General features: G+C 44.7%; 1 protein-coding gene across 2 annotated transcripts in view; it reads left to right on the plus strand.

Moving 5' to 3' along the window:
• The window catches only part of LOC138246590 (ly6/PLAUR domain-containing protein 3-like), a 200,549-nt gene that overhangs the window by 35,355 nt on the left and 143,801 nt on the right, over nucleotides 1-21,393 (plus strand). For both annotated transcript variants that reach the window (XM_069201284.1, XM_069201285.1), the window contains exon 2: nucleotides 20,068-20,199. In XM_069201284.1, coding sequence (XP_069057385.1) covers nucleotides 20,068-20,199 — 132 coding nt within the window. The remainder of the gene's footprint in view (nucleotides 1-20,067; nucleotides 20,200-21,393) is intronic.

Below are 21,393 nucleotides of genomic sequence, written 5' to 3' on the forward strand. Positions count from 1 at the left end.
TTTTAAACGTAAAGTAATTTTCATTACTGTACGTTAATCCAACCACCGCAGCGAATGGTCTTCAGCCGTGTATGGTGGGGGTTGGCCACTGGGCCTGTGGCCAACACCCTATAACCACCCAACCATGTCCACGCATGTCCTTTGGCCATTAGTGGTAGGGGTTGGTCGCAGTGTCACATAGGCCCTCATTATTCTAATGAGACTACTGGATTTTGAGCAGCAAGATTGTCCACAGTGTGGGGGACTGAGTCTGACCCCCGGTGGAAGACCCTGGTCGCTCCAAGTCTGGGCTTTGCTCCGGCTAACTAGCAGTGCCTCATCTCTCCCAAGAGGTAGAGACGATTGGGAAGCCGAGCGCATGACATATTGATACTTCTCAGGGAAGTCATGGTCACTCAGGTGACAACCGGTTCTCTTATACATCGTTCGGTCTCATATATAAATCACAATAAAAGCAGTATAAGTTTTAAAGATTGGTTTAATAAAACAACTGTATTTTGGATAGCAAAGCATGAGCTGCACTAACCAGAAATACACAACACAACAATATTAAAATGGTGACGATGAGAGTGAAGCATAAGAATAATGCTATCATAGTGCCACTAGGATCAATGGACTATTCCCTATCTAAATCATATTTCGAGCACAGCATGTTAATCTCTAATCCTGCCTTTCAGGTTCCCCCGGGAGGACATCAACCCTCATACCTGAGCAAAGGCCTGTAATCTGCGTCAACATCTACAACGGAGCATTCAGCATACAGTTGTGGTTCCCTGGCTGGAATCTCCCTCTTGACGTGTAATAGGACTAGAAAGTTTTTTTATAATTAACCCAGCAGATGTTCGAAGAAATTGTCCCTACGTAAGGATGTGTATTTTCTACGAATGTTGGAGACTAAACTTCTACCACGTTTACCGGCAATGTACCAGACTGTAGCCTTGACTGAAGCACAGGGTAATCAAGAATGCGTTGTTTGAGAACACAGTGCTGAACTAAGCAAAACAGTTTGATAGAATAAATGAAAACAAGACCGTAAAACTGGTTATTGTAAAAATAACAATACGAAGCTGAATAAAAATATATCTAGGTCAAGGTGCACAGCGGCCTAGTGTATTAAACTAACATGCATGGAGCTATAAGTAAAATGGCTACACAACACCCTTCTCTTGTCGGTAGAAAGTGGTTCAAGCCAAAACTAAAATATCTCAACCTAAGATATCTCAACCTAAGATATACCTAAAACCCTACTAAATTCTGACAAGTTAAGAGGACACACAAGCACACTACTTGACAGTTTAAAAAGATGAGCATGCGGCTGAGAACCAAATTCAATGAACAAAAAAAAAGTCAATTTAGAAGAGTTCCGAATCAAACACGAGTCATGGAAAGCAAGAGATCTTCCACTTCGGCAGATGACAAAACCGGAAAATCCACGGCAAAAACGACCAAGGAGCAGGTGTGGTCCATAGCCCCAGTATCAACCAAGGCGGCATCCTGTGCAGTGCCCATTAACGAGTTGATGGCAACTTCCTCCGGGAAGGGTAGCTCATAATCAGCTTCACGTAGCAAACGCAAACTCAGTGTGCATGTCGGGTAATGAACACTCAACGAGAACATCAACAGATCAGCATCAATTGCTGGGGGGCGTTGCTGTGAAAGACAAACTTCCAGTGCATGTTCAAAAGAGCACCAAAGGCACCGAAACACGGGCAGCACACAATCCAAAACCGGTCTGAATGACAAAGTCCAGTCACACCCCAAATGTTCCAGGAGTGTTGCTCCAAAATGCTGCATCATACGTTCATGACACAGCTGCACTGATGGGAGCGCCTTCATTTGTCCTTGTTGCAGCGGGACAGCCATTGCTGTAAAACAACAGCAACAGCAAGATGCCGGCTAATAAAGCCAAAGTTATCGGAAAACCCCCCAAAATACTACTGAAAAGTGAGTGGCTAGCAGAAGGTATCAAACTGAATATGGAGGAGAAGGTGTGAACAAAACCACAACCAACAGCTTTGAAGAAATGTGCTAATTCAGCAGTGCTGGATGAATTAAACATACGTCCCACGAGTTCACCAAAGTGTCTCGGAAAGTTTGTATTTAACAGGGACTGTATTTCTGCCGACGACCTTGTCACTTGAAGTGCATAGGTCTCGCGTGCAGATATAAGGGCCACATGCTTCTGAAACAAGAAAGCCTTGAGTCTACTCAACTTGTCAAAATTCACCTTTGAAGTAGCAATATGAGGCCAGATATCAGCTCCCTCCTTTAATTAAGTGGGGGGAAACAGCATGCCCCTGCAGCATGTAACGACCTTAGAGACCGAAACAACGTAAACTATTCCGGCCCGCATGCCACAACAGTCTTCACTATTGGGAAGGACGTAGCTGCCGTTTGAAAGCACCTGGAACATGGGTCTAATCAAGGGGACTGGAACTCCCTTCAGACAACAAGCCAAGTTTGCAACCGAGGCGTTACACGCCCCATGCAAGGACAGCTGTTTACAAGGCATCGAATGGCTGACTGAAGTCTCACATTCACTGCCGCTAAGAAGGACCTCTTTCATGCCATTGAAGCATTTGTACGAGAAGGAAAGCTCCCACACCTCATGGATGTAGCTATCTCCCAACTTTTCATATCTGCCTACTGGAATGTGTTTCAAACAGGAGGTGAATTGTAGTGTTGAAATAGGCAGATTAATAAGCCTGTGTATTACCCACTCTGCCGAAGGTATTTCGGCCACGGTGAAAGGCAATCTTTCTATTTTCTCAATGTTAAGCATGACATAAGTCGCTTCTTTCTTAGCCATTAGTTGTTGTTGCCGCGTTAGATTAAAAGGGAAAATATTTCCCTGGCACTGACGTGCTGCCACGGGACGCGACCCGCCTTCAATGTTTGAAGCGTCCAACCCAACTGCATAATGGACCTGGTCTGACCCTGCCCATGGTATAAAGAAGACATATCAGATCGTATAATATCTATAGCAGAAGATGCAATGTTGTTTATTGAGTATATCTGGTCAGACAAAGTGTGTATCCCACTATCTACAACAGCTAATGCATTTTTCAAATTTTCCTGATCTATCTGCCTTAACCGTGCTGCAGCATCTTGTTGGGATAGCTTCCATATTTCATTGTATACTGCATATAAGAAACACTTCCTACGTGGTATCCTGGGGCCTGACAAGAAATCTTGTAAGTCAGTGGTATTAGACAAGAGACTGAAGTGTGCTTTAACCGCGGCTAGTGAGGATGATTTTAGCCACTTTTGGCACAATTTTCCTTCACTATATGTTGTAATTATATCTGCATGTTCTGGTGATATATAGCGAGGGTCTGGCCTACTTGTCCTAAATCCCAACGAGGAGTTAATAAAATGTTGATGACACCCGTTGGTATCTATGGGCCACAATAACCACCCGCCTGGACGTGTCAGTGAAGCATTAAACGTACCATTCTGGACCCACTCATTGAGCTCATCTTTAGTTACATTTGTGTATTTTTGCCAGTTGTCAAATTTTACAGGGGCAGGTATACTGGCCATGTTTAATTCTCTGATTGTTGCTAAGCCTAAACAACTTGTTTGTTGCACATTTTAACAGGGATGATGCATGCTCTAAACAAGGTTTCCTTTCCCTTGATCTGCCAATTTTTCGTTCCCCAAACACATTTCAAATCAATAGATTTGGACCAATATTCATAACCTTCTATTGATAACCGGGAAACAAAGGATTCAGAATATATAAATTTTGTATTGGTCAATAACATATGTATGTCCTTAGTTGGAGTTACTTTAAAATAATATGACTCAGCATTCTTTTGATGATGCCCAGAAAAATACGCAAACTTTTCAGTATAAGTTTTAGAACTCCCTTGCGGTGGAGTTGGACAATGTTCCCATTGCGTGTAATTAAATATCGTTTTGGGACTACTCGCTCTATGTATGAAGTGGTGCCCATAATAATTATAGCAAAACATATCACCATAGTTTTCTTTTAATTGGTAAACATCTTTGTTTTCAAAGACAGTATAATATTGCAATTCTGCCATCATAGAATCAACTGTTTTCACATCCCAATCATCAGATTCAATACCTGGTATGACTATATCATTCATTGATAATTTTAACACATATAGGGCCTGATTCAGACCTTGGCGGGCGGCCGAGGCCGCCCGCCAAGGTCCCACCGACAAATGACCGCACTGCGGTCAAAAGACCGCGGCGGCCATTCATACATTTCCGCTGGGCCGGCAGGCGCTCTCCAAAAGAGGATGCCGGCGGAGTTGCAGGGGTGCGACGGGTGCAGTGGCACCCGTCGCGTATTTCAGTGTCTGCATAGCAGACACTGAAATACTTTGTGGGGCCCTCTTACGGGGGCCCCTGCAGTGCCCATGCCATTCTCATGGGCACTGCAGGGGCCCCCAGGGGCCCCGCGGCACCCCCTACCGCCATCCTGTTCCTGGCGGGAGTCCCGCCAGGAACAGGATGGCGGTAGGGGGTGTCAGAATCCCCATGGCGGCGGAGCGCGCTCCGCCGCCATGGAGGATTCTGCAGGGCAGCGGGAAACCGGCGGGAGACCGCCGGTTTCCCGCATCTGACCGCGGGCGAACCGCTGCGGTCAGAATGCCCTGCGGGGCACCGCCGGTCTGTCGGCGGTGCTCCCGCCGACCCTGGCCCCGGTGGTCTCAGACCGCCGGGGTCAGAATGACCCCCATAGTATTTGAATAATTTCCGTGGGACCATATATATCAAACATTACATTGTCCCAAACAATCCCATCAGAAATTGGCACTGCAGAAATGTTCACAAAAAAAACAAGTCTCTTCGGACCTTATGTCCGAAAACCTTTCAAAACCTCCTCCACCTGTTCAACCGCCGATCTTTCGGGAAGAAAATGACCATGTATTAACAAGAAAAAGGTAATAACAAAACCAATCCAAAGTAGAAAGGCTAGAACAGTCAAAGAAAGCCATACTTAGTTCCATGGAAAAATGAACTATGTTTCTTTAAGCCAGTGTGTTAGCTTACGTGCACCTGACAGATCAGCTGTCGAAGAGGCGAATGAGTCTAATAAACCGTTGTTGAAGTCGGCAAAATAACCAGAGGCAGTTTGTGCAAATGGCGTAGCTGTTGTGAGTGGTGGAGTTGGTGTTTCCTGTTGTGGCACACTATAGACAGCACCATCCGTCTGGCTTGCAGTCAAGTTGACTTGGTCAAATGTTTCTAAATTATTTGATGTTAGTAGAACTAATGCAAGATCATCATCATCCACCCTCCCCAAGCTCGGAGAGGTATCAGTGTTGGTATAAACAACTTGTAGCGGAACTTCTTCTCCAGTAGTGAGAGGGATTCGGGAACTACTGGATGTTCCTCTTGGTCGGCTGTGCAGGATCGGCCACATGGTATAATTTGACATTGTCAATTGAAACAAAACTATTTTATTTGGCACCTGCCAACGGTGGTAGAATGACAGTTCTAGTACTGTGTATCCCCAGTACAGGGACTGGTGTTCGATAAGAAGGGCCAAATTCTTTTTTCACTGTGACCTTTTCACGTACAAGATCCCCAACTCTGGGAATCCAGCCGGTAGATGTTACAGGCACATCCTTAATTCCTGTGGAGGCAGCACTTTTAGAAGAATTATCATCACGGAACTGTTGTAATTCCTGTAAAACAGTGACACGTTCATTTATGTCAAAAGGTGATTCTGCTGCCTCCACGCCAGGACCATCAAGATCCGGAGCAAACATTCGAGTTCCGAACAGGCACTCATGAAGTACAATCCCCCAGGGACCTTCTAGGAAGGTTATTTAGTGCTCTCTGGACTCCATCTAGGTGATTAAGCCAACTACGACCCGTACCTAAGACTCTGGCTGTTAAGGATTGCTTTAAATCGCTGTTTAATCGCTCCACAACACTATTTCCCTCGGGATGAAATAGAGACGAGTACTGCAGTTGGACCCCCAATGAAGCCATGGTGTCCCTGAATGCCCTTGAGGCGAAAGCAGGGCCCTGGTCCGAATGGAACGCCGCTACTACATATGTACCGATAAAGACCCGCAAATCTTTAATAAGAGTCCGAGCGTCAGCCGAGCATTGTGTCTACACCCATACAAATCTGGAGCATGAAACAACAGCGACTAACATGTATTTGTATGCACTGTCAGGTGTTAGTGGACAGCAGTGGTCCAAGTACACACACTGTAACGGTTTGTTAGAAATTAAGAGGGGTGTCTGCGCCGTGCGCTTGGCCGCGTAAACTTTAATTTGTTGACAGATGTCACAACAAAGGACATACTGCTTAGTCTCTTTATAGAGACCAGGCCACCAATAACGGGTCTGTAAGATTGAAATTGTAGCCTCCACACCAGCATGTGCAGATGCCATCCCCTCATGCGCTGCTTTGATCAATTGTGGTCTTATATCTTTGTTAGGGATGTCACGTACGCCTACGCCTGGTATTTTAACTTCAGCGTTCAGCATACTTCCCATACAGTATTGATATTTGTTAGGGAATCCTTTAGGATGAGGCGTGCCATCAGTCGTAGCTTTTATGGCAGCATCTGTGTCTGGTTTGGAACTCGAACGAGTCACTACAGCTACAGTGGCTACTGCCACTGCTGACTTTGTACTTCATCAGCCAAAGTATTTCCAGCAACGTGTATTCCAACACGCTGGTGTCCAAGTGTATGCACAACATGGACTTTCGGTAGCGTCTCTTTCAGATCTGCTACCTTCCCCCACAGAAGTCTGTGTTTTATGGTGTTGCCTTTGGAATCTCTGAACCCATTCTGGCGCTAATAATGCAAATATTCATTAAAGGACTGGACACAACAATATGAATCACAAACAATTAGCGTAGGCCGTGCCGGATCCGTATGTTCTAGTGCCATCAGCAGAGCTTTTAGCTCAGCCAACTGTGCTGTACAATCCCCTAAGGTCTGTGTAAAGGTATGTATGGGACAGAATTTATCCCCTTCCATATAGCCACTTATGACTGCGCAAGCAGCAGAATATTGATGTTTAGTTCCAATTGCCGGTTGTGCAGAGCCATCGGTGTACATGACTCTATGATATTGATCAATGGGCAAGGTATTTGCTGGAACTGGATATTCTACTTCATATTGTAGAAATTCCGGAGTTTGTAACTTTGGATAAAAAATGTAGTCTACATTAGAGGCTGTTAAAGACGTAGCCCATTGTATCCAATGTGTATGTAGTGCTTTTGCGTTCGGAATGCTAGCTTTTGTAACAGCCTCTAGGGCTGGAATTGGAGAAACGACAATAATGCGTTTTCCTTGGGCAAGAGGTCTTTCTTTAATAACAGCCATCTGCACAGCAGTGAGAATTTTCTCTGTGGGAGCAAAGCGTTGTTCGGCTGCTGAATACAAATGTGATTTGTATGCAGTTGGGACTGTCTCCCCTTCATTATACTGTATGTCGCATAGGTGAAAACGATGGCCCCAGCTATTACCCTGATGACCAAATGTGTTTTGTTGTCCCTTGTGTGTAGATGTTTTGCTGCTAGCATGTCTGTCTGCAACTCTCGAAGACTGGGTGTATGTTCAATTGTCCAGAATTTACTTGAAAAATCATGACGTATTAAGTCATATAAAGGTTTTATGCGCGTAGCATAATCGGGAATGTAGGTCCTGCCAAAATTTAAGAAACCCAACAATGATTGGAGTTTTTTAATCGTATTCGGTGGTTGTAATTGTACAAATTTTTCTAAGAATTGTGGCGCTAGGCTCTTCCCTTCACTCAACAGCTCATATCCCAGGAACAGGACGCTGAGGAAGGCAATTTTTGTTTTTTTAAAGCTACATTTATAGCCAAGTTAGGCAAACCCTACAACAATGCGGGCTACCCGTCTTAAATGCTGTAGTAACTCATCATCCGTGAGATATATATCATCTATATATGATAATGCTTCAGAGTCAATCTTGTGTAAGATGGCAGTCACACGAGCTGCAAACAGTCCTGGGCTGTTCTTATACCCCTGAGGCAAACAACAGAATTGTTTCTGAGAGCCTAGTGGGCTAAAGCTTGTTAAGTCCCTGCTTTCAGGTGCTATATTCTGGCAGAAAAACCCATTTGAAATGTCTAATGTTGTTTTGTATTTTTTACGCACTATGTTGCTAATTAGTGCAGTGCTATGTGAATTTTGTATAGCATATGTGCATGTATGACTGTTTAAATGTCTGTAGTCTAAGACTATTCTGTATGAATGGTCCGGTTTAGCTACAGGAAATAAAGGGATATTCATCGGCGAGACACAGGGTTCAATCTCACCCTGGTACTCTAATTGCGTGAGTATTTCTCTCACTGGTGCTCTTGCTTCATGTTTTATGGGATACTGCGGTTGTGGCTGAGGTTCACTTTTAATGGGAATGACACGGTAGGGGGAGTCCCTATCCCACACTACGTGATTTCTGTATAGCACGGGTGCATGTGCTCGAACCCATTCATTAGAATAGGATTCAGCGACTTCCTCTGGAACAAGGGGCGAGAAAAAAGGCTTAATGACATCTTCTCCACATGGGCAGGTACGGACAAAGTCAGGCGGCCAATCTTGTTCAGCCAACAAGATGTCATACACTTTGACTATGCGATCCCAAAAGATTGCGGGTATTGTGCGTTCAGTGTCTCCATCTAATTGCAGTGTTACTTTGTACACCCTATCAGGCTCGGAGACTCGCATGTCTGCTGTTTCTTCTTGTATGAAGTCATCAGTTGCTTTCACCTCCAGATGCTCTAGAAGATTCCGGCCAACTATTGTGCCATCTGCTGCGCTGTCCAGCAATGCTAGAGCCCAGTTCTTGTTCTTCAAGAGGACCCTCTTTCTGTGTGGCATGTCGAACTGCGACTGCTGCCACCTTTTTCTTTTTAAATTGTTGTCTTTGTTGGACAGGTTTCTCTTCCTTTTTAACAGACACCTCCGAAGAGCATTGTGATTCCTGCCTCAGTTTCACGTACTCTGTTCTTCGCTCTGATCGCCCACCTCTCTCATTTCTCTTTTCCGATGAGTCCTGAAAGCAACGAGATTGGCGTGTATCACTATGTTGGTATCTATCAGGCATTTTGATATTGTCTCTATTTCTGAGATTATACCTATTCTGTGGGGTCTCCGCACGTGGAGATTTTCCCCTTTCTTTTTTAGGCGTTTGTTGTTTTTTATCCCAGCGTTTCTTATTACCCTCAGGTTGTTGTTTGGAGTTATCTTTATTTGTTTTACCCTGAAATTGAGGTTTTTGTGGTCTGGCCCCTAGGCTATCTCGACCGATACTTGAATATGTTCCCGCTATTATTTTAGGCAGCTCTCGTTCTTGATCTTGTTGCGGGACGTCACGGAGCCCCATGCGCAATGCAAGTGCAACTGCTTCCCCTTTGAGGTTACTTAAAATGATTGAGGACACTGTGGCAAAGTTGCCCATCAGTTGCACCTGCAAATCTAGGGCCGGGGCAGACCCGTATTCATCTTGAATTTGTTTGAGCACTTCCGGTATGTTGGCAAGTGTCGGTATACTGTGTGCAGTTGTATAGAGCGCAGAAAATACTGTGCCCCATGTATTACAGTTTTCTACTGTAGGGACCATCCCAAAGGGCAAGCACATCGTTAATATTCTATGTTTATCCTGAGGTCCCGTATGGGGAAATACTGCCTCCAGCTTATTTATTTTTTGTGCTAGCCAAAACTGAGTTTCCTTTCGTTTGGCAGGTACTTTACCCATAATCGAATGTACAGTCGCCGGATTTATACCTGGTGTTACTGCTGGACCAGCACGTGCTGGGTTTGTATTTAAAGTTTGCATCACAAATTGTACTAATCACCTATATATTGCTATTAACTCAATGTATAAGTGACGAACCTCAGCTACTGCTAAATTCCCAACCACAGGATGTGGTGTATAAGTGGCCAATAATAATCATTACTTAGTGGTCCTAACCTAACTGGTAATATTGTATGGGGTAGGGTGCCATCAGGTCAATTATTATGTTCTTGATAAGATAGAGGTATCTCTAAATATGCGTACGCTCTGTATTGTCCAGGCACGTTCGCAACCGTATATGTGTGAAATATATTTGTGTTCCCATCGACTGCTGGAAATGTGACCCAAAAGTAAAAAAGTTCTGTTCTATAAGCTGCGTGGGCGTCCACCACAAATGTGGCTGGACCTCCCTGGGCCGTTAGCCCATTTGCTGATAAGTGTGCTGTGAGAGGTTGTCTCATGTTAACAGCTATTTGTACATTTTGGGGATTCGCCATGATGGTAGGCACTATGAGTTCAGAGAAGGCATGCCAAAATTGGGTTTTCCTTTTAAAGTTCAAGCTTGAACAACCGCCAGCTGTAATAGGATTACCTACACAGCTGTGGCGGAAATCCTCAGTACCACGGACGTCTCCGTATACGGCACTGAGGTGTCATTATATAAAATGAGACAGATATTCTGGTGGACCCGAAAATTAGAGCCTGACCAAACGTTGGTGGCGCCATGTCGCGTAGGCTCTCATTATTCTAATGAGACTACTGGATTTTGAGCAGCAAGATCATCCACAGTGTGGGGGAGTCTGAACCACGGTGGATGACACTGATCGCTCCAAATCTGGGCTTTGCTCCAGCTAACTAGCAGTGCCTCATCTCTCCCAAGGGGTAGAGACAATTGGGCATCCGATCGCATGACATATTGACCCTTCTCAGGGAAGTCGTGGTCACTCAGGTCACAACCGGTTCTCTCGTACACCGTTCGGTCTCATATATAAATGACAATAAAAGCATTATAAGTTTTAAAGATTGGTTTAATAAAACAACTGCATTTTGGATAGCAAAGCGTGAGCTGCAATAACCAGAACTACACAACACAACAATATTAAAATGGTGAAGACGAGAGTGAAGCATAAGAATAATGCTATCATAGTGCCACTAGGATCGATGGACTATTCCCTATCTAAATTATTATTCAAGCACAGCATGTTAAACTATAATCCTGCTTTTCAGGTTCCCCCGGGAGGACATCAACCCTCATACCTGAGCAAAGGCCTGTAATCTGCGTCAACATCTGCAACGGAGCATTCAGCATACAGTTGTGGTTCCCTGGCTGGAATCTCCCTCTTGATGTGTAATAGGACTAGAAAGTGTTTTTATAATTAACACAGCAGATGTTCTAAGAAAATGTCCCTATGTAAGGATGTGTATTTTCTACGAATGTTGGAGACTAAACTTCTACCACGTTTACCGGCAATGTACCAGACTGTAGCCTTGACTGAAGCACAGGGTGATCAAGAAAGCGTTGTTTGAGAACACAGTGCTGAACTAAGCAAATCAGTTTGATAGAAGAAATTAAAACAAGACCGTAAAACTGGTTATTGTAAAAATAACAATGCGAAGCTGAATAAAATAAATCTTAGTCAAGGTGCACAGCGGCCTAGTGTATTAAACTAACGTGCATGAAGCTATAAGTAAAATGGCTACACAGTAGCAGGGCCTCTCTCTCTGGGTGTGAGAGTAGGTGTGAGAGGGTGTCTCTGGTGTGAGACTGGGTGTGAGAGTGTCTGGTTGTGAAAGGGGGTGTGAGACGGTGTATGTGGATGTGAGAGTGGGTGAGAGAGTGTCTGTCTTGGTGTGAGAGTAGGTGTACAAAGGGCAGAGAGTGTCTCTGGGTGTGACAGTGGGCGTGAGAGTGTCTCTGTGAGTGGGTGTGTAAGTGTCTGTATGGATCTGTGATTGTGTGTGTGAGAATCTGAGTAGGTTTGTGAGTGGGTGTGTGAATGTTTGAGTGGGTCTGTGAGTGGGCGTTTGAGTGTTTGAGTAGGTCTGTGAGTGGATGCATGAGTCTAAGTGTGTTTTTGAGTGAGGGCATGAGTCTCTGACTGGGTCTGTGAGTCTTTGTGTGAGTCTTTCCCTGCTTTAGTTTCTTTACAACTATGAATATTTAAGTTAAATACTGAAAGGTGATCTCACTCATTTTAATTGACAAAAAACATTTTTCTTTTCAATTTGTCTGGAAACATGTCATTCTAAGCACATCATTAATTAAAGCCTAAATTGTTCTCTCTCTCTCTCAATTTCTCACTTTCTTCCCTCTCTCTTGGGGATGAGTTGATTGGAGCATTGGTGCAAGGTTGGGTGATTATATAGGTTTTGCCACAGGGCGTGGCTGCAGGCCCTAAGGTAACTATAGGTCACGCCCTTGCCATGCACTGCTAATTACCCCACAAATTACGGCACTCATGACATCTTTGATAACTTCATTGATAATATCAATGTAATACTTGCAGTAACATTTTCAACAAAAAACTGTGCATGGCAGGGCATGCGAGTTATAATTACCTTAAGGCATGAGTTATAGTTACTTAAGATAACTCTAATTATAACAGGTGAATTCAATGGTTTGTACGTTTAAACTATGTGAGCCTAACTATAACGTCCCATTAACTTTTCGTCTTTTAAGTGAATATACATATATGTAGAAGTGAAGTTAGGAATAGTAATTCTGTATATGCACTAACCTTTCAATAAATATTCTATCCTCAATATTCATGTATCATGATATTCCGAGGGTCGTTATTTTGTAGTACAACCACTGCTGGGAAAGAATGCACCTATAGAGCACAGCTTTAATGTTTGGTCATAGCTTAGGGTCAACGCCCCTAAAAATATACTTCTGGCTATGGGCCTGACCTTTCTCTGGATTAGTAGGGATGACTACAGACCCCTGGTGGTCCATTCGTTCTCACCCGGGTGTTACCAGGGTCTGGGCTGGCATGCCTGAACCCCCAGATTCACCAGAGCAGGCTGCCAAGGGATGTTAATGTTGGTCTTGGACAGGCACGTGGCTCAATGCAAGGCCTATCCGGGCTCGCCCGGCTGCTTTAGTGACTCTAGATAACCTCAGGCTGATCGCATTTTCCTCTAACTGCAACAATATATTTGTATGTCTCTCCGATCAACTTTCAGTGGTAGTTTCTGTGCTTAACCATGGTGACCACGGTTAATGGGGAAATAGAGTTCGATTCTTGAGAGGGAGCCTGAGAAATAGCTACAACATCCAAGGAAGGCAGCAGGTCTGCAAATAACCCACTCCCAACTTGGGTATGTAGTGACGAAAAATAACAATACAGAACACTTTCAAAGCCCTGTAACTGGAATGGGCACACTTTAAATCCTTTAACAAGGATCCATTGGAGGGCAGGTCTGGTGCCAGCAGCTACAGTAATTACAGCTCCAAAAGTGTATATTAAAATTGCTGCTGTTAAAAAGCTTGTAGTTCGATCTTGGGATTAAGCTAGTGGGGTTGCTGCAAGGTGAGCCTCCATCTGTCCTTTCCCCTGCCTCTCAGTACCCCCTTGATGCTCTTGACTGAGTCTCCTGGAGGTCCGAAGCACTTACTTTGGATCAAAGCAGGCTGGTTGCCTGAATACTTCATCTAGAAATAATGAAATAGGACTCTGGGTCTGTTTTGTTGTTTTTCGGAATGGGGACCATGATTAACAGGGACGGTCGGTAGCATTTGTATTGTTCCGCTATATGTGAAATTCTTGGACCGGAGCAAGACAAACCAAAGCAAAATCATATGTCAATAATGTTTTTATTAATTAAGAACAAAAGTCGGAGGTTCGAATATGATCAAATACCATTGTAGTTTCGACCATAAACGATGCCGACTAGCGATCTCGTGGCGGAATTCCCATGACCTGCCGAACAGCTTCTGGGAAACCATAGTCTTTGGATTCAGGGAGGAGTGTGGTTGTAAAGCTGAAACTTAAAGGTATTTATGACAGAGCACTACCAGAAGTGGAGCATGTGGCTTAATTTGACTTTTAGTTGGTGGAGCAATTTGTCTGGTTAATTTTGCTAATGAATGAGACTCCTCCATGATTTACGCGAACCCCGGCGGTCGGCATTCAATTTCTTAGAGGGATACGTGGCGTTCAGCCACATGAGATCAAACAATAACAGATCTGTGATGCCCAAGATGTCCAGTCCTGCATGCATGCTACCGTGAATGAATCAGCATGTGTTTACACTTCGCAGACAAGTGTGGGTAACCTGCTGAGACCCGTTCGTAATAGGGATTGGGTATGGCAATTATTTCTTATGAATGAGGAATTTCCAAAAAGTGTGGGTCATAAGCTCATGTTTATTAGGTCCCTGCCTTTTGTACACAGCTCCCTTGGCTACTACAGATAGGATGGTTTAGTGAGGTCCTTGGATCGGCCTCCCCAGGGTAGGCAACGGCCCTGGTGGAGTACAGAGAAGATGATCAAACTTGACTTTCTAGAGGAAGTCAAAGTCGTAATAAGATTTCCATAGGTGAACCTGTGGAAGGATCATTAACAGCAGAGCATTCCGAGTGACTGATGGCGCCAGCCTAAACTATCAACTGCCTCTCAGATGGAACCCAAAGGCACAGGGGCCGCCCAACTTGGACCCTCCAGGAGTGGCACGACAGACACCTTCCCAAGACAGAACCCAGCAAGACTCTAGGGGAAACCAAAATAGGCCTGAGAAGGCTTTGGGATGGCAGGTGGCTCACCGCTCAAGAGGTGAATGTTATAACCCCCATTGCAGCAGTTTAACTGTGTCTGCAGGGCTAAGGGAGATTGACCGCCTCATTGCCCTCCCCTAGCAACAGCCCTGGCCTTCTCTGGTGTTCTGGGGATGAGGGACAGGGCCCCCTGCTCGACTGGGGCAGAGTGTGCTCACTGCACAGCTGGACAGGAAGGCCACGCAGAGTACTAAGGAGTGTGCAGTGATGTCAGTTATCAAACCTGACCCCTCTTGGACATTGACCAAGGAGTCTAGAACGTGCTTGTTTTGGAGGGCCGATCGAAATCCTGTGGTGCAATAAAGGTGACGGCTGGTGCCCTGGCCTGGGGTAGGATCCCGCTGAATCCTTATGTCAGCTTTGTGTGGGTAAAAACATCACCAGTGATGTTTCCTTCTCAAAGCAGATCCATCAAATGGACAAATATAGGTCTGCTAGCTCAGTGAACCACGTCAACAGCCCAACCTTCCAAATCTGTATTAAGTTCAGGCCTAATTCTCACATTATTGTCTGGTGATTGCTGCACTGTCAAGCCAGACCTTAAAAACTCAGGCCTTCTGCACTGCCCATGTTAGAGATAAAAGCATTACATTTCTGACATTCACACATAAATATGCATCCCAGCCATCACCTTTATTTAATAAAGAAAAACAAATGAACCTGTCCTGCTCAGAATAGCCGTGACATCCAATGTTCGGATTTACTGCCAGTAGAAGTGCAAAATAGAGAAAAATATGTGAAAACTGCGTCTAACGATAAATTAAGCAGAAGCAGGCCATTGGCATTGCTCTACCAAAAGAGATAACAGAAGCCATAATTCTTCCTGAAACAAACATGAGTCCATGTTACTCCGTTTCAAAAGTGGAAAACAAACAAGCGCAAACCGTCATCTTCTTTTCCCAAACAATGATGACGGCTGCCTCTTTAGTTAATTAAGCGCTAGGCACAACAAGCATTTGAAATGCAATAGGTCTCACATTATTTAGAGTTAGAGCTGTTGGAGATATAAATGACAACCTCGCATTTGGGACCTTATACATATTAGGTCATGCAGGACATTAAACCATTAGCATAAATAAACTGTGTTTGTGCATTCCTTTATACATTTGGCAGTAGACTGTAATGGTCTGAACAGCCCCTATAGAGCACAACAGTAAAAATAGCATTGGAAGAAACATTGTCATGCAACCATATATTCAGCCCCCAAAGGGCATAATCACATAAAAAAGATTGACAAAGAACATTGCAGTGTAATCATATAATCAGCCCCCTGAGAGCATTATTACACATCTCCAGGCTTAGCAGGTCTTTTAAATATAATTTAACTGTGGAGTCAGTGGCCCAAGGGTGCAGTGCTGCAGGTCATTACTATATGTCCCTTTATAGTCAACAGCAGAAGGTACAGTACCACTGGTTGTGGCTAGATGTCCCTGCAGAGTCAACAGCAGAAGGTATAGTACCACTTGTCGTGGCTAGCTGTCCCTGTAGAGTCAACATCTGAAGGTGCAGTACCACTGGTGTGGCTAGATGGACCTGTGGAGCCAAAAGCTCTCAGAGTAGTGTCAGAGAATACTGCCAGAACTTCTTCTGATGTCAGAAGCTCATGATGTCCCCCAAACCCAGCAGCAGCTGGAGAAGTACCAGGTCCTCAGTGTAATGGCTGAAATATTTAGCCATTTCTGTACATTAAACCTTTATAAGAAGAAAAAAAACTGTATTTGTGCCTTAGGACAATTATCATCCTTCAGCCCTTGGAGAGCATAGTGCATTACACATTTGCAGGCCAAGCAAAAGTGTCAGAATATTATCACAAACAAGGTCCTTACAACACAAACACTTCTCAACCATGTGAAAAAGAAAAGAAAAAAATTCCAATTATAAGACAGTTTAAAGATGCACTGAATGGTGGAAGAGGTTATGATTTTTGTGCCCCCTTTTACCTAGTGTGACCCACAAGATGTCCTGGCCAGGAAGAGCACGTCGTTCTTAGTGTTTTGGAAGTGGCCCCATTGCCCTAGGACCACCACAGACTGAGTTATGTGCAAAAATGTGCTGTTCAAAGAATGCTTGCAAAGCATTATGGGGTGAGTTTCTCCAAGTGCAGTGAACATTGCAGTGTCGCTCTCCTGCTGTGCGGGGATTCATCCCTGGGTCTTTTTCATGCTATGTAAAGCCACAAAAGAAATGTACAAAACACACGCACGCACGACACAACTACTTGCAATTACTGATTATGTAAAGTAAGGACCAAGTGAATGGCAGACTCGGAAAACGAACCATGCGCGTGAACACAATTGCTTACTGACAAAAACGAGAGGACGGGAACAAAGAAAACATCCAAGCAGCAGAGAAAAACATTCCAGGCATAATTAAACTGTACTTGGTTGGTGTTCCTCAGCCAAATGCAGGAAGTGACGTGTCAGCTGTCAAACCAGTTATGAGGCAGCAAAACAAGAGCGACACTGCCTCCAGCTTATGGTAAGTGGCAGGCAGGAGCAGGCGTGAGCAAAGTACTATACTACATCCAACAGGTCGTGCAGACAGTGCACGCATGCTGTCTAGGCTTGACCTAAAAAACTAACGAAAGGGGACAGAACAAATGTGATCTCGAAAACAACTGAGGACCAAACCAGACCAAGATAAGATAACGCAAATCTGCTGAGTGTAGGAACAAAGGAGAATTTACAATGTGGGCAAGATAAAAGATTCATGCGAGGCTGGTCACGTTAAATAGAAAAAAAAATGTACGGAGGGGGTCAGCCCCAAACACTGACCCTCCCAAAAATAAAAAAAAACAAGCACTAGCACTGTGGAGAGTGTACTCATAGGAGTGCACAGAAAAAAAGAACAGGAGTACTGAAGGGCTCCTTCCCCTTTAATAGTTAATCAAAGGGAACGGGTGATATTTCCCTTGGTTTGTTTGATGAGAAGTGCCAGGGTTGGTTGGCTGTAATGAGAATTCACCTTATTAGTGCATGGAGAAAGTAATGAGACAAGGAATAGATGAGGAAGGAATAATGTTTCCAATCAGTTTTTTGTACATATCTTATATGGCACATTTCCTCTTTCTGCTCCTGTGAAGCTAACATCCACTCAAACTCACATCTTCATGACCGCAGTGGCACCTCTGGAAACACTCCTGTTACCTGCATTAGTTGAACTTCTAGGACAGCGTTTCCCAACCTGTGGTCCGCGGACCCCCAGGGGTCCATGACACATTCCCAGGGGGTCCGCAGGCCTGGACCAACATGGAGGCACTTCTCCAGCTGGGCCCTCTACAGAAACATGTGCGTGCTTTTTTATCTGTTTATTAATTTGTTGCAGCAGCTTTAAAAGCACTGCAAAGTTCAGTGTAAGCTTTCTGACATAAATAAAAGTGTCAAGAGAACTCTGGTGATTAATGTACCTGCTGGAGAGGTGGGAGTTTGTCTAGTAGTGGCAGTTTTGACTCATTGGAGGTAGTGCAGATGGTTAATATGCCTGATGCAAAGAACGTGTATCATGCAAACAGAACCACATTTTATGTGCATAGCACAGTGGGTTACCGCTTTTGTCACATAGATTTTTTTGTTATTGTGCAGTTCATAAGTCACAATCATAATCTAGCACAGTGAGTTATGAACTGCCAATAAAGAACTACATAGAACAAATTAGAAAATTATGGGGGTCATTACAACCCTGGCGGTCCAAGACCGCTAGGGCTGTTCTGACGGAAGCACCGCCAACAGGCTGGCAGTGTTGCACTGCTGGGACCGGTGGTTTACCGCCACATTGGTCCCGGCGGATTTAATCCGCCAGGGCAGCGCTGCTAGCAGCGCTGCCCAGGGGATTACGAGTCCCCCTACCGCCAGCCTTTTCCTGGCGGTTTGAACCGCTAGGAAAAGGCTGGCAGTACGGGGAGTTGTGGGGCCCCTGGGGGCCCCTGCACTGCCCATGCCAATGGCATGGGCAGTGCAGGGGCCCCCTGACAGGGCCCCGTGCAGCTTTTCTCTGTCTACATATCAGACAGTGAAAAGCGCGACGGGTGCAACTGCACCCGTCGCACGGCAGCAACACCACCAGCTCCATTTGGAGCCGGCTCCTGTGTTGCGGCCGAGATCCCCGCTGGGCTGGCGGGCGGAAACCAGGTTTCCGCTCGCCGGCCCAGCGGGGATCTCATAATGGCAACAGCGGGAATGCGGGCGCATTGTGAGGGCCTATATTTTTTCCAATTTTTTTCTTTACTGCTAAAAAAAGGTTTGCTTGCATAGGAGTACGCTATTATTAGAGTCAAGCTAGCCACTTTGTTATGATCTGAATCCTGAGTTTGTGTTTTTCCATACCAAGCACTCTTAGAAAATGCCTAACATTATGGATAAGGTGAATCCTACACCTTGTAGTCCCCTGTAAAGTGTTTCGACACCCTTCACTGGTATGAGAGGTGCTACAATCTAACTAAATACATGTGACAGAGAGGCTATGGAGAGATGAGAGACCTTTATGGTTTTACTTCCTTTGCCCACCACACATTAAATTCAAAAGTTTTTGTGTCTAAAAAATAAGAACAAAAATCGCTTGGGAAATGTAGAATCTGACTTGAGGATTCAGCTTTCCTAAATAAAACCAAACATTGAAAAGTTAGTCGCCGAGATGCAGCACCAACCTTCCCATTAAAGTTTTCCAATTTTTGCAATTTTTTCCAATATAAAATAATGATATCTTTACTAATTTCAGTATTTGTTTGGCGTGTACTTGTTTGTGTATTTTTTGCGAATTGCTGTTTTAATGTTTGAAATTTAAATCGTACAAATTTCTTCGGAGTCCCCGGCTTCCAGGAGTGATTCAGTGGGGGTCCTCAGTAGTCAAAAGTTTGGGAAACACTGTTCTAGGACACAGCTCACAAGAGTCCTTCCATATTCACACCAAGTAGACCCTGAGCTTTTTTTCATATTTGCACTAGTGACAAACAGTTCAGAGGCAGTGGACTCCCATATTAATGGAAACTGATCAGAGGCAGTTGTTCCCTCATATTAACACTAAGCCTGCCTTGTTGACAGGAAAAAAGCACCTGTACCCTAGGTGCACACTTTATAAGAGGTGGTTGCCCTTAGCCCGCGGGGAACACTTATCAGAGAGATTTGTTCAAACATATTAACACTAGGAGTTCTCTGTGTACTGTTAATGTCTCCACATATTAACACCTAGGGTGCACTGATCAACAGGAGTTATTTTCCCATTAGTCAAGCGCTATCCACAGGAGCTAGTCATCCACATTAACAATATAGTGTCACAGATCAGAGAGAGTTCTCCTCCTACTATCAGAAGCACTCCTCACAGGTGATGGGTCTCCAGAGAGGGATGCGCTGTTCACAGGAGGTTGTGTTTAATAAGCAGACTGCATGGGTGTGCCTCTCTATATTATGAACATTGGAGCACTGAAGGAGTAAGTCTTTCGCATGAAGTGCTGGGGATCACTGTACACAAAGAGTGTTGGGGATCACTGTACACAAAGAGTGATTCTCACATTTTCTTTTTTTTCAGGGGTTGCCAGTCTACGTTGCTACACCTGCCTTGATATTAATGGTGAAGGATGTACTGCAGATCAAACCAAGATAGAGGATTGTACCCCGCCGCGTAACGTCTGTCTGGAGGCCATCACTGTTGTAACCGTAGGTAGGGTAACTACGACAATGTTTGAGTTCACACTACTAGTAATGACTTGCATATGCTGTCATGTCCAATAAAGTTTGGCTGTCTTCTCATAACTCTGTGCAGTAATGGACCTAACGCCGTGAACTGTCTATGACCTGAATTCCTGTAAGAAATTGGGTTTTTAGTTGAAGGGGGTGTAAACCCTTCTCAAGCAACAATCACAATCCTTGTCAGGGTGAATGACAAGAGCCACTAAATTGATCTGTGCTTAACCCTCCCGTAATTTGTCACAAATTTAGAGGCATTACTTAGAGGCACTGTGTAAATGGTTGTCCAGTCAAATACTTGCTTTTATGAATAAATTACCTATATACGATGACAAGGTAGAATACGACATTTGCAAAAAATACACATAGGCCCATATTTATACTTTTTGACGCACAACTGCACCAACGCAGTTGTGCGTTCAAAATTTTACCGCCGGCTAACGCCATTCCAAAGCGCCATGCGGGTGCCTTATTTATTGAATAACGTTAGCCAGCGCTGCGGACTGGTGTGAGTCAAAAAAAATGACTCACACCAGGCATCGCTGGCGTAGGGGAAAATGGAGCTTGGGCGTCCAAAAATGGGGCAAGTCAGGTCTGAGGCAAAATTCAGGCCTCAACCCGATTTGAGCCATTTTTTTTTTATACCCAACCCCCATTGAAATGACTCCTGTCTTAGCAAAGACAGGAGTCATGCCCCCTTGCCCAATGGCCATGCCCAGGGGACTTATGTCCCCTGGGCATGGTCATTGGGCATAATGGCATGTAGGGGGGCACAAATCAGGCCCCCCCTATGCCACAAAAAAATACGAAAAAAAAAACTTACCTGAACTTACCTTAACTTCCCTGGGATGGGTCCCTCCATCCTTGGGTGTCCTCCTGGGGTGGGCAAGGGTGGCAGGGGGTGTCCCTGGGGGCATGGGAGGGCACCTCTGGGCTCCTTCTGAGCCCACAGGTCCCTTAACGCCTGCCCTGACCCAGGCGTTAAAAAACGGCGGCCATCAGGCTGGGCGCCGTTTTTTAAGGCCTGCCCCCTCCTGTGCGTCAAAATGACGTCACAGTATAAATATGGGGCACAGGCCTTAAAGTCATTTTTTGGAAGGGAACGCCTACCTTGCATATAATTAACGCAAGGCAGGTTCCCCCTTCCAAAAATGGCGCACATGGTGGA

Source organism: Pleurodeles waltl, chromosome 7 (genome assembly GCF_031143425.1).
Source record: "Pleurodeles waltl isolate 20211129_DDA chromosome 7, aPleWal1.hap1.20221129, whole genome shotgun sequence".
Classification (NCBI taxonomy): Eukaryota; Metazoa; Chordata; class Amphibia; order Caudata; family Salamandridae; genus Pleurodeles; species Pleurodeles waltl.